General features: G+C 45.1%; 1 protein-coding gene across 1 annotated transcript in view; it reads left to right on the top strand.

Annotated features, from left to right (window-relative positions):
* Positions 1 to 14561, top strand: part of ASPM (assembly factor for spindle microtubules) — a 119982-nt gene that overhangs the window by 76491 nt on the left and 28930 nt on the right. The window contains exons 18-22 of the mRNA XM_088474056.1: positions 93 to 287; positions 567 to 5267; positions 7021 to 7170; positions 7590 to 7756; positions 13280 to 13439. Of these exons, the coding sequence (XP_088330182.1) occupies positions 93 to 287; positions 567 to 5267; positions 7021 to 7170; positions 7590 to 7756; positions 13280 to 13439 (5373 nt within the window). The remainder of the gene's footprint in view (positions 1 to 92; positions 288 to 566; positions 5268 to 7020; positions 7171 to 7589; positions 7757 to 13279; positions 13440 to 14561) is intronic.

Raw genomic sequence — 14561 nt, 5'->3', positions numbered from 1 at the left:
TTCCCTAAGAGTGCTTTTAGTGCTTTTTTTATTTTTTTATGCTTGTTTTATCTATAGAGTCTGATTTTAATGTTGCTAAATTTGATTTTCAGAAGAAGCACAAGGCTGCCCGTGTTATCCAGCTGGCTGTCCGTAAATTTCTATTACGGCTTCAGATGTTGAAGAGAATTGATTCTGCAATTATTATCCAAAAACACTGGAGAAGATGCTTGGCTTACCGGGAACTAGTTACATTGAAAACTCACAAACAGCGTGAAATTGATTCTGCTGCAGCTGTAGTCATCCAGGTGTGCTGTGTGGCATGAAACTGAGTTATTTTATCTACTGATTCTGAAAATCTAAAGCTGTCCATAATGTCACTCAGATCCCTCCCCATCCTTTCCTTACCACTTTTACTGTCATTGTAATTTGAATAGATGAATATGTAGTGTTATGAAGCAATTCTAATACGTTCAAATAGAGATTAATATTAAACTAATTAGATGGCTGCCAGTACTAAATACTAGATGATTTGCTGATGATCTGATCTATTGATATAGCTAATAAGTCTTTGTTTTACCTTTCAGAGATATTGGAGAAGTTATGCAGCCAGAAAATACTACAGAACATTACGACTACATGTAGTTCTTATGCAAGCAAGAGTCAGGGCAAACATCGCTGTGGCATCATTTAAGCGGACACTGTGCGCTGTGAAGACCCTCCAAATGCATGTGCGTTCTTGGTTGTTGGCTACAACAGAACGTGAAAAGTATATCCAGCTAAAAATTGCTACCCTAGCCATCCAATCTGCTTTCAGGAGATGGAAACATAAGCGGATAAAGAGAGAAATGGATGCTGCATTATTACTACAGAGATCTTACCGTAGATGGCGGGTCCTCAAACAGGAAGAGAAGAGATCTGCTGTTATTGCTATTCAGTCCCTATATCGTATGTTCAGGGAAAGACGCAGATATCTTAACATGCGGGCAGCAGCAATAAAGATACAGTCATTGGTGAAAATGAGGCAGGAAAGAAACCGATATCGTGCCCTGAGGCAGAGGGTGATCTTTGTCCAAAGACTGTTTCGTGCGAACAACATGCTCAAAGAACAAATATCCTTCCTTAAAGTGAGGCAAGCATGTGTTATAATGCAGTCTGCCATAAGGGGATACCTAGTGAGAAAAGAGATACAATTGTGGCATAAAGCTGCAACAACATTACAAGCAAACTACAGAATGCACCAGGCAAGAAAGAAGTATCTTGCGTTGTACAAAGCTACCCTTGTAATACAGGAGAGATTTCAGGCACACCTGGATTGTGCTCATCAAAGGGAAATCTTCTTGCAAATGAAACAATCTATTATACTATTACAAGCAGCCTACAGAGGTTACATTGTACGTAAAAGAATAAAAAGCGAGCATGTTGCAGCAACATCTATACAGAGCGCCTACCGATGTTATAGATGTAGGAGGCAGTATGTGAGAATAAGGCAGTCTGCTCTCACTATCCAGCGGTGGTACACTGGCCAGAAGTGTCTGAAGAAAGAAAAGGAACACTTTCTGAGAACAAAAAGAGCTATTACTACTATACAAGCAGCGTACCATGGCTGGAGAGCTAGGAAAGCACTTCATATACAGAACGTGGCTGCAGTCATTATTCACTCTGCATTAAGAAGATTTATTGCTCAAAAAGACTTCCAAGAAGTAAGGAAAGCAACCTTTACCATCCAGAAGCACTACCGGGCAATGCTGACTGGCAGGAAGGAGAGGCAAAAATATCTTCACATCTGTCTTCTTGTAAGAAAGATGCAGGCTATCTGGAGGGGCAGAAGAGTCCGGATGGAGATCCAGAGAGTGCACAAACAGGCAACTCTAATACAGTCCTACTATAGAATGCATGTCTGCCACCAAAAGTATAAATCCATGAAGCAATCTGTTCAGGTCATTCAATGTCGCTACAGAGCATATATTGCAGGAAAGACTCAACAATCACTTTATGTAAGAATAAAAGCAGCAGTAACTCTCCTTCAAGCTGCCTATCGAGGATGGAAGGCCAGGAAGAACATTTTGTGTCTCAGTAAATCTGCCTGTGTTATCCAGACCTCATACCGCTCCTTCAGACTCCGTAAACAATACCTTCATTTGAGGATGGCAACAATCTCCATACAGAGGTGGTACCGTGCCATAGTTACTGCTAGGATTCGCAGAGCAGAATACATTCACTTGAGAAGAAATGTTGTTAAATTGCAGTCTATGTACAGAGGTATGAAAGCAAGGCAAAAAATTATGCACATGCATAGATCTGCAATTTTGCTTCAGTCAGTGTTTAAAATGTACAAGCAGAGAGCGAAATATCAGGCAATGAGAAGGGCAGCTGCTTTATTACAGCAACGTTATAGAGCTGTACTGGAGGGCAGGAAGGTATGGAAACATTACTTGTCCCTCAAGAAAGCTGCTTGCTCTATGCAAGCTGCATGGAGAGGCAGGAAGCTACGGGAGAAAATAAATGGCATGCAATTGGCTGCAACCCTAATACAGTCTCAATATCGAATGTTCAAACAACAGCATTACTATAAGAGGCTAAAAAAGTCAACTATAGCAGTGCAGCAACGTTACCGTGCCTCTCGGGAAAGGAATCTACAAATGCAGCTGTACAATAATATGAGAAGTGCAGTCTTGTACATCCAGTCAGCGTTTCGTGCAATGAAACAGCGCCAGGAATTTAGGGCAAAGTCTGAAGCTGCCACGATCATTCAGCGCGCCTTCCAGTCCCATTTGGAAAGACGCAGGTTTCTTGCCCTTAAGAAAGCGGCTGTAACTATTCAAAAAAGATTCAAAATGAGAAAGCTCGCTGATCACCAAAGACGGGAGTTCATCAGGTTTCAGAAAGCCGCTCTGGTTTTACAAGCTGCATTCCGGGGTCTCCGCGAGAGACAGAAGCTTCAACTCGTGCATTCATCAGCAACTGTTATCCAGGCAGCTTTCAGAATGCACAAAACGCGTGTTGCTTATCAAATGATGAAATGTGCATCAGTCACTATACAGCAGCACTACAGGGCATACAGATTTGCTGTCTATGAAAGAGAAATGTTTTTAAAGCAACAACATTCAGCAATAATTATTCAAGCTGCATACAGAGCTGCAAAAGTGAGGCGGAAGATAAGTAAACTAAACCAAGCAGCTTCCAAAATTCAGGCTACGTTCAGGATGCACCTGTGTAGAAGATATTATAAGAAAGTTCAATGGGCAGTGTGTGTGATTCAGCAGAGATATCGCGCAAACCAGATGAGAGACTCTGAAGTGTTGCGATACGCTATAATAAAGGATGCTGCACTTTGCATTCAAGCCAGTTATCGCGACTGGCACCGAAGAAAAGAGCTGAGGAATATGAAGGCAGCAGCCACGGTAATCCAGAGACAATTTAGAACACATCTAGAGTATAAACGATACCATTCACTAAGGGCAGCAACCATTCGTGTACAGAGACGTTTCAGAGCCACTGTTCAGCATTATCGCAAATATCAGTCGCTAAGAAAAGCTGCAATTTGTATACAAGCTTCATACAGAGGATTTAAAGTAAGGAAGGACCTGGAATTGAAGCACGCAATGGCCACCAGAATACAATCTGCATTCCGGATGCAAAGGGCATTGGTTTTGTATAAGGCCAAACAGGAAGCCACCTTTAAAATTCAGATTTGGTACCGATCAGTTGTAAATTGCAAGCGTTCCCGTGCATCATTTCTGAAATTACATGACTCTGCAATCATTATTCAAGCAGGATTCAGAGGAATGAGGGTGCGCAAGCACATGCAAACCATGAATAAGGCTGCCACCTTGATACAGTCCAGTTATCGAATGTACGTTCATCAGAACTACTACAAGAGCTTGAAGAAAGCTGTGAAAACTGTACAACAGAGGTACAGAGAAAAGAAAAAGAGAGACCGAGATCTATATTGGTACCAAGCTACTAAAAAATCAATAGTATCCCTACAAGCCGCTTTTAGGGGCATGAAAGTAAGAAGACAGATACAGAAAATGCATCATGCAGCTACAATCACCCAAAAATGTGTCCGATCTTTTATGCATCGAAAGGCCTATCTGAAACGTAGGTCAGCAGTGGTGTGCCTTCAGAGGAAGTACAGAACTTTGGTGCTGGCCAGATCTCAACGCTTGGACTTCCTCACTTGTCGAAAGGCTGCGGTTTGCATTCAATCTGCTTACAGAGGGCATAAAGCAAGAGTAGGACTTGAGCAGAAACACAGGGCAGCAACTAAAATCCAGTCTGTGTTTAGAATGCACAGGGTACATACCGCCTATCAAGCCCAAAGAGCATCAGCCATTTTGATACAGAGGTACTACAGGAGTCACAGAGATGTTTTATATAGCAGAGAGTGCTACCTGAAGCTCCGTCATGCAGCTGTTGTTGTTCAGGCCACATACAGGGGCATGAGAAGCAGTGAAAATCTGAAAGTGATGCACGAGGCAGCAACTGTAATTCAGGCCTTTTATCGTATGTACAGACAGAGAAAATGGTACCTGGTCTTAAAACAGGCAGCAATTAAAATACAGTTACACTTTAAAGCAAATCTATTAAGGGATGAGACCATGAAGCAATATAATAATTTTAGAAAGGCCGTAACACACATTCAGTTCGTTTTTAGAGTTCTGAAACAGCGAAAAGAAGCAAGGAGAACGGCAGCTGCTCTAGTGATACAGGCTGCATGGAAGAAGCATCAGGAAAGAAGAGCCTTTGTTCAGGTCAAGACTGCAGTGCTGATTATCCAAGCCACATTCAGAGGCCATATGACTAGGAAAAGGCACAAACAAAATGAAGTGTCTGCATGTCACATACAGAAGTGGTTCAGGAGATGTCGCCACACTCGCCTGCAAAGAGCGCAATATTTATCCCTGAGGGTATCTGCTATTGTAATCCAATCTGCTTTCAGAGGGTCATTGGTACGCAAGCTAGTGCAACGAGAGAGAGCAGCGAGAACCCTTCAGTCTTATCTACGTATGGCTGCTTGTCGGAGAAGGTTCTTGGTGCTGAAGCTGTCTGCCATAAAGTTGCAGTCCTATTATAGGATGCGCAGGACTGTGAAAGCATACCAGAAGCAGCGAGCTTCTGCAGTGATCCTTCAGCACTGGTATAAGTCTCTAATTGTTATGAGACGTCAGAGAACAGAGTACCTGGATAATCGTAGACGAGTAGTTTGTGTGCAAGCAGCAGTCAGAAGATTCTGTGCACAAAGACGTTTCACAATGATACGACGTGCCCTAGTTGTGATTCAGGTGTGTAACCAATAGTTCTTTTCAGATGTTCACAGAACAGACATTAAGGGGCATATTCAATTAGCCGCGAAAAGTCCGTACGTTTCACATGCCGGACTTTTTGCCAACATCGCTGGTTTTCCATGCGTAAAATGATCGCTCTCGTCCCCGCTTATCCTAGTATTCAATTCCAAATCAGCGAAAAAATGGGACCCGGCGAATTCGAAACCAGCAAAAAGTCCTGTCAGATTTGGGGAAATCAGCCTGACACCTCCCAAAAGATGCACTGACATTGTGGATCACTCTAGTTACCCCTGAATAGGCCTGCTGAAGGTATTTGGGGTACTTAAATGCTCTCAATAGCTGCTAATTAGCATCTTTGCAGAAGTGGTGAAGAATAGCATTTAGCAGTTTTTTTTGCAGAAAATAACTAGTCCCAGCAAATTTGGGGTACATGAAAATGGGTGGTAGCATATTTTAAAGTTGCTAAAGTGAAGTTTTAAAAAAAAAAAAAGTTAAAAAGCCACCTGCAAACTTAAAAACACCTGGGGCATACTTGGGGACCCCCCTGGAGTCTATTTAGCTAGTTTGTTAGTACTTTTTGGGGGTGTTTTTTTTTTTGTTGTTTTTTTTTTTACAATTTACCTTTTGGGGGGGGTATGTCCCAAGGGTGCAGGGTGGTTTCCGCAGATTTGCACCCTAAAACCCCAATTCTGCACTTTTTTTCCGCCTAGTTTCATAGGCGAATCTTTTTCGCCTATTCCAATGCATTGACTTTCGCACCGGTGAACAGTCTTTTGGAATTGAATACCGGGGATAAGTTTTCGCCTGGCAAAATGACGTTACCACTGAAACCGTTTCGCTGAAAACTGCTTATCGCAGCTAATTGAATATGCCCCTAAGTTAAATATTGGTCTGTGAAAGAAAAAAATTATTCGAAATGTATCAAACAGTATTACAAACCTCAAGAACAAATGTGGGAATGAACATGCATAAAGTTAGCGGACTGACAAAGTATACATTGGTTGACAGTAACTTTTCACGTTTACAACACATTTCCCAAGACTGTGAAAGTTCATCTACACCTTTCCATAATTCTTAATAACTGCTTTCTTGGGGTATTTATCAAAGTTTTGGAGAGAGAAAATTGAGAGAAAGTGCCAACCAATCAGCTTTTAACTTACATTTTACAGGCTGTGTTTGAAAACTGACAGAAGCTGATTGGTTTAGAGGTTTAGGGCACCCGGGGGGGACTTAGGGTTAGGCACCCCCCCGGGAGGGTTGGGGTAAGGCTAGGGGGGGGGGTAAGGGTTAGGCACCCCCGGGGGAGACTTAGGTTTAAGCAGCGGGGAAGGGGGGGGATTAGGGATAGGCACTTGGGGGGGGGGGGGGGGGGGTTCGGCACCCTTAAGGAGGGTAAGGGGGTTAGGTTAGTATATACTTACCTTAGCGACGATCGGGATTTCCAGCGCCGTCTGGTTTCCGCTGCCGGGAACTCTGCTTTTGTCGGCCAGGCGCTGCCGGGAATCGAACTGGCGGTATCTCATACCGATTCCCCTGTGCCATATGCTAACTGCACTGGCTGCCTCATGAGTTTTAAGAGCAGGCTGGCTCTGCTAGTGTCTCCACGGCTAGCATTTATGAGAAGCTATTGGCAAATATGCACTCCTTAATGTAAGCTTGTTTCATCCATGTGCATTTGATAGGATTTGTGCATCAGAATTTTTTTTTATTATTATTATTATTTAAAGAAATGTACTTGTCTGTTTCACAGGCTCATTGGCGGAAATACATCCGGAGAAAACTTTTCTTGCACTATAAAATCTCTGCACTTATTATACAACAAAAATACCGTGCATACCAACTTCAAAAAATACACCGCAGCCATTATAACAGACTCAAGATGGCTGCCATTGTTCTACAGGTATGGAGTTGAAAACTAGAATCCATTTTTCTGTCTCTCATAGATAAATGTACATGACACCAATTCATTGTGATGTCCCAGAAATGCAAGGTTTGAGCATTTGTTTTTGTTTTTTTTCTCCCTCTGCTCACATTTGAACTTGAGACTATTAGACTATGTGCTTATGGGCCAGTCTGCTCCTATTAACTGCACGGTTTGGTAGCGATAATGAGAATCTGTCTTTAGAGAATTCACTATTTAATCATACACATTAGTGAATCTGTCATTGTGGCCAGGGGAGATTGTGTCTCTGCTTTGTGATGAATGTCATTTGAAGATACTTTTTACTCTTGGTTATGTCTTAGTAACAGGATAGTCCTTCTTTGGTTTGTTTTGGATATCCATAATTTGTTTAAATAGACTAATTTACCAATTTACAGGCTGTGTACAGGGGGTCTCAGACAAGGACATTATTACGAAAATGGAAAGCTGCTTGTGTGATCCAAAGATTCTACAAATCCTACATTATCCGTAGAAATTACATTACCCTCACCAGGACTGTTAAGACTCTGCAGAGATATGTCAGAGCCAAACAGGAAAGAGCCAGGTAAGCGGGTACTACAACTGTCTACGTTTTTCTTGGTATAATAAAAATACATTTAACATGGCACAAAAACTACTGCTTGATAGAGTATTAATGGCCTTATCTTCTTCAGGGTCCATAGGGCCCCACAGGGAGACAATGGAGTGTAGGTGGTGGTGGATAGGAGGTCCGGACACCAACAGTTAAAGCTTTTGCTATCCCAGGATGCTCCGGTCCTTCCCGTACCCCTATACCCCATCCACAGCCTGAGGCAATCAGTTTTGTCAAGAAGCCCAGGGCAGAAGGTCTACTCTCTCCCTGCGGCCACTCCCCCAGCTCAGAGCGCCATTCCACTGTGGTATTGCTGCCCTGAGCTGCTCTTCATTCACCCCCCGCCTCCTCAGAGACCTGCGGCGGCCATTTTCTTCAATAGCCGCAGGTCTCCGGGAATGCTGGGTCCGATCTCCTCACATACCTCTCCTAGGAACCAAGTTATGTGGCGCTATTTCCTACCAGCCACTGCGGTCTGTGTAGTTGAATTTCGTGCCAATTGCAGATCTATTTATTTTCTTGTATGTGACTTATGCTAGCTCTGCTGTCTGTGTTTTTCTCACTGTCAGCTTATGCCTTTCCCTGTTTCTTTCACAATAACCCTGGCATACCGATGTATAGGGGGTTTACTGTACTTCACATCTACTTGTATTTGTGAAGGCTGTCTCATACTGTGTGGTTCCACGCTGCTCAGAGCCATATTGTGCTGTACTATCCTGCAGATATGTCTAGCAAAGGCAAGTGTAGCAAGCAGGCTGTTGCTCCTATACTACTCTCTTGCAGGTCCTGTTCAGCAGGCTTAACCCAGGAGGATTTAATCAAGATGGTCTATGTGCATCTTGTTATACTACACCAGGCTAGTCAGCGCCTCCAGCCCCTGCTCAGGAACCCCCTGGGCTTCCTTTTCACAGGTGTTGGCTATAATTGTGGTCCGTCTAGCAGTCCCTGCAGTAGTTCCCTCTATGGGGTTGCCACAACAGATACAAGCCATACCATTACCTCCTATGCCTCCTTCATGGGTAGACATGCTCTCTACCTCAGTGCAGAGTCTAGCGGCTACGTCTACAGCCTTTCAACAACTGTTGCAGAGTGAGAAACTCTTACCCAGTAAAACTACTAAACATGCTGTGCTGTCCTCAGTCTACACAGCTCTCAGATTCTGAGGTGTCATCTGGGGAGGCAGAAGACGCAGAACTCTCCCTCGGGGGAGGAAGAGCTTCAGTCTAAATTGAATATACCTGCACTAGTGAGGGCTGTCAAATCAATTGTTCAAATAGAAGAGGCTGAGCCCGCTCCTAAAGCAAAGGAGACACATTTTAAGAGACAAAGTGGTTTTAGCGGAATTTCCTCACTCTGATCAACTTTCTGAACTCTTGAGCGAAGCATGGAATACGCCAAGTAAAACGTTTTAGCCCCAAAACTCCTGGTTTCTTTTTACCCTATTCTAGCAACTGATTTCCCCCAGCAGTACATTCCCAAAGTTCTACTTTACCTATCCCCACGGCATCTTCGCTAAAGGACACGATGGATAGAAAGATTGAAGCTTGCCTCAAATCTATGTATTCTCTTACAGGAGCCATTACTCGTCCAGCAACGGCCACTGCCTGGGTAACAAAAGCCACGGAGAGCTGAGAGATGCTCTAGAGGACACATTTCCCACAGATGCCTCCCGGGAACAGCTGTCCTACGTCTCCCACATCAGGGATGCAGCCTCCTATTTAGTAGAAGCGGCTTTGGATACTGGTCTCCTAGCTTCCAAGGCATCTGCTACTTCGGTGGTAGCCCGCCGTATAGTTCGGCTTCGAAGAAGGCCTTGGAATCACCTTACGCTGGGGAGATCCTGTTTGGTCCAGAGTTGGACAAGATTGTGGCTACCTGTTGCGGCTTCTAAGACAGCTTTTCTGCCCTCAGCATCTACACCACGGCATCGGATGTCATCCTTTAAGTCCTTTCGTCTGCAGAGAAAAGCTAAAGGTCAGTCCTTTCCTCGGCAGTCAGCATTCACAAAGGCCTCCAAGCCCAGGACCAAGCAGGCCTGGGCTACTAGACGTACAGCTGCTAAATCTGAGGGCAAACCTCCAGCCTGACAGGGCGGGCCTCCCCCTGGGGGATCCCAGGGTGGGAGGCCGACTTCTTCAGTTTGCCCAGTTCTGGCATCAGTCCACAACAGACACCTGGGTACAAGAAGTGGCCTCTCACAGGTACGCCCTCATTCCTGAGACTGCCTCCCCCAGCAGTTCCTTTACACAAGCCCTCCATCTGACCTGAGCAAAGCCCTGCTCCTCCATACGGCCTTTCAGTCCCCTTCCTGCACTCGGGTAATAATTCAAGTCCCGTCGTCACAGCGTGGAAAGGGTTATTATTCCACCCTTTTCTTGGTTCAGAAGCCCAATGGGTCTCATCGACCTATCCTCAACCTCTTATCTCTGAACAAGTTTATCAGGGTGCCCAGGTTTTGTATGGAAACCCTCCGCTCTGTTGTCCTAGCTATGGAACCTGGGGACTTTATGGTGTCTCTGGACATTCAGAACGCTTGCATGTACCTATAGCGCCTTCTCATCAGCGGTATCTCCAGTTTGATGTCCTACAGCAACATTTCCAATTTCAGGCACTGCCCTTTGGGCTTTATACAGCTCCGCGGGTCTTTACCAAGATCAGGGCAGTGGCGGCCCACCTTCGTCGTCTAGGGATCAAACTACTCCCATACTTGGACGACCTCTTGCTCTTACCATGCTCTCCAGAGGTCCACCGCCATCTTCAGATAACCTTTCTACAGATGCTTTTCTACAAACACACAGCTGGTTGATCAACTGGAAAAAGTTATCCCTGACCCCCTTCGCAAGGGCTGGTACATCTGGGAGCCCTTCTGGATTCTAAGGCTCAGAGAATCTTCCTGAGAGCAGACAAAATCTCTGCACTGCAGCACTGAGTGCGCAGGTTACTCCACAGTCGCCGAGTGTCAATTCACTCAGGAATGCAGACCTTGGGGTCCATGGTGTCCACCTTTGACATGGTGGAGTTCGCTCAGTTCCACTCCAGGCCTCTGCAACACCTAATCCTCTCCAGGTGCGATGGGCTGCCCCATCTAATCAGATCCCAGACGATGGTCTTCTCTCCAGAAGTTCGCCTGTCCCTCTCCTGGTTGTTAGACGTCCTGCTTAAACAAAGGTCGCCCCTTTTTTATCCCACAATGGGTGTTCCACACCATGGATGCAGGCCTCTGTGGGCGGGGCGCAATGAGCGGCCAGCACTCCTTCCAGGGATGTTGGACTCCCGCCGAGGGGATCTTGCCAATCAACGTCCTAGAACTCTGAGCCATCACTGTGGCTCAGGACATTCTTCATGGCAGGCCAGTACAAGTACAGTCTGACAACGCCACCATGAAGGCACTCTAAGTCAGTCAGCAATGGCAGAAGTGTCACGCATTCACATGGGCCGAGCATCCTCTCCCGGCCATCTATGCGGTGTTCATCCTGGGGATTCTCAATTGGGAAGTGGATTTCCTCGGCCATCACGATGTGCATGCCGGGGAGTGGTCTCTACACCCAGAGGTCTTTCAGCTCTGGTGGACAAATGAGGCCTACCGGACATAGACCTCATGGCCTCACGACACAACCACAAGCTTTCGGTGTATGGGTCCAGGGCAAGGGATCCCGAAACAGCCTTTTGTAGACGCCTTGTCAGTGATGTGGACCTTCCTTCTGGTGTACCTACTTCCTCTGGTCCTTTGGAAATTCAAGCAAGACGGGAGCACTGTCCTATTGGTACTTCGATCCTTGGAGCCTCTCAATAGACGCTCCAATCCCACTTCCTCAACGACCGGACCTGTTGTCTCAGGGTCTCTGTCTACATCCGGACCTGGCCCGTTTGTCTTAGATGGCATGGCTCTTGAGACATCCCTCATAAGGTCCAAAGGGTTTTCTCGCTCTGTGGTTCAGAACATGCTCAGAGCGCGTAAGTCAGCTTCTGCCTGGATCTATCACCGGGTGTGGCATTCATACTTCCAGTGGTGTGTTACTAGAAGCTTTGCCCCTCAGGTTTTTTGGGTTTCTAGAATCCTTGCCTTTCTTAAAGCTGAATTGCATCTCGGACTCCGCCTGGCCTCTCTGAAAGTGCACGTCTCTGCTCTGTCCATCTGTGGTTCCAGCGCAGAATTGCTCCGCTGCCGGATGTTCACACCTTCCTTCAGGGTGTCCTCCGTATCCAACCCCCCTTTGTCCCTCCAGTGTCTCCGTGGGATTGTCAGTGGTTCTCCAAGCACTTCAGGCCCCTCGGTTTGAACCACTACAATCAGTAGACCTCAAATCGCTCACTGCATTGACTTTTTCTTCTGCCCATAGTGTGTTGGATTTAGGGCGCTCTCCTGTCACTCCCTATTTCTGATCTTTAATCAGCAGAGGGCTGTTGTTCGAATGCGCCCTGGCTTCCTTCCCAAGGTGGTGTCTCGTTTCCACTTTAATGAGGAAATGTAGTTCCGGCCTTCCAATCACCTTGGATGTGGTCCGTGCTCTGAGGATCTACGTGGACCGTAGTAGTTCCATCAGGAAAACAAATTCACTCTTTGTCCTATATGGATTCCGCAAGAAGGGCTGACCAGCTCACAAACAGACTCTGGCCAGATGGCTTTGCGTGACTATCTCACAGGCTTACACGCAGGCTGGCCTTCCTGTGCCGGATACTGTCTCTGTTCATTCTACTCTGTGGGTCCCTCGTGGGCAGCCTGCCATGGCACGTCTGCAGAACAACTATGCAAGGTGACCACGTGGTCTTCTGTCCACATCTTTCTTAGGTTCCTATGCCTTTTTGATACCTTCGCCTCTCAGGATGCTTCCTTTTGGACGCCAGATTATCCCCTCCGCTCAGGAGCATCCCTGCCCTAGAACAACTGCTTTGGGACATCCCCATGGTCTTCCTGTGGAGCCCTATGGACCCTGAAGAATAAAAGGAGTTATGGTAAACTTGCCTTTAACTCTTTCTTCAAAGTCCATATGGTCCACAGGGCACCCGCCCTGATGCACCTGGCTTCTATTGGTTTCTTCTCTTGGTCACTGGTTACTTTCTCTGTTGTGTGAGAGTGTGATTCTTATGTGTACCAGTCTTCCTTCTCTCCTATCTTGCTTCTGCCCTGGGCTTCTTGACAAAACTGATTGCCTCAGGCTTTGGGCGGGGTATAGGGGGGCAAGGACCGGAGCATCCTGGGATAGAAAATAGTGTTAACTGTTGGTGTCCAGTCTTCCTACACTCCATTGTCTCCCTGTGAACCCTATGGACTTCGAAGAAAGAAAGTTAACAAAGGTTAAGTCTACCATAACTCTCCTTTTTTGTTAGAGGGCTTACAACATAGTGGGATAGTATAGAACTAGTTCTTTGTCAGTGTTGTAATAATGAACATAAAGGAAGATTTTGTCTTATTAGATACCTTTTACCTCTGACATGGTTTAAGTACAGAATTTGGGAATGGTAATATGGCTTCCTCTTTTCTGCCTACTGGCTTAGGTTTGTAGATGTTAGAAAGGTCGCCATGTGTATTCAGAGGAGGTGGAGAGAGACCATCATTTCTAGGAATATGCGCCAACTGTTTCTCCAAAAGCAAGCAGCTGCGATAAGACTGCAATCCATTTACAGAGGACATACTGTAAGAAGAGAAATTGAAAAGGTTTGTAGACTATATATGAGTCTGTTTTAAGTGAAACACAATTATGTATTTGTAACATTTATGTATTTGTAACATTGTCGTTATCGGCAGATTGATCGGCATGTTCAGTCGATGATGTCAGAAATGACCAGCGGGAGCACGCAACACTGATGGTTTCCGACATTATAGTGCACGATTTTAGGATGTTGTAATCGTTCAATCGCTCATTAAAATCGCCTAATGCTGTTTTAGTTTTATTTTAATGACCATAGAAGTACTGTTCTTTTTGCATTGTTACTTCTGGCAGCATTGAATATAGTCATTAATTTTATTTATTTAAACTTAAAAGCCAGACTCTCATTTGGACTGTTAAACCCTAAACAAGAATCTTCAGGTGGACTGGTCCTAAATGGAATTGCTTAAGTCTTTCAAAACTGGCATTGTGTGGCATGAGTTCATTGTCTCCATGACTATCAAAGTTGCACACCTGTATGTTCTGATCTGGGAAGAGATAATTGTCTTCTCAGAATCACAGTCCTTTTGAGTCTCTAACTTTCTGCCTGGTGAAAGCGCCAAGGGTGTTTTTGAAGATCATGGTGGTAGTGGTTGCTCTTCTGAGGTTCAGAGGATGACGATTCCTTTCCTGGATGATCTGTTGATCAAAGGGAGGCCCTTTACCTTGGACCAGGTATATGTGCAAGAGGCTTTTTAGACCTCAGAACCCCTTAAATATACTCTGTAGTAATTATCTTTGTTCTTGCCAGAAGCCCAGATGGACCCCTTACATACACCAGTGGCTGTCAGTGAGTCATCTGGTATAAAAAGAAGTTGAGCCTCATTCTTCGAGGTGATACAATTTGCATGGTACCACTCAAGGGAATTCCAGACTTTTTATTGAAATGTAATAAAGGTTATTGTAATTTTACTTATAACAATGCTAAAACCATGCAATATGCGTGCAAATGAAATCAACGTCACATTGAATCACAAGTGATACCATTTATATTATTGTTGAGAATTCATGTATCGCTCGTTGTTTATACCAACACAAGTCGATTTAAATCCCGGTCCGGAGTCTCTGCTTCCAAGTCCAGCTGGCTCTCCTCCTACCTGCCCTGAAGACACCCCGGGAAACAATTTAAA

Source organism: Taudactylus pleione, unplaced genomic scaffold, assembly GCF_031769625.1.
Source record: "Taudactylus pleione unplaced genomic scaffold, aTauple2 ptg000146l, whole genome shotgun sequence".
In the NCBI taxonomy this organism is placed as follows: Eukaryota; Metazoa; Chordata; class Amphibia; order Anura; family Myobatrachidae; genus Taudactylus; species Taudactylus pleione.
The sequence above is the reverse complement of the archived record's forward strand: the minus strand, read 5'-3'. Positions and strand labels throughout refer to the sequence as shown.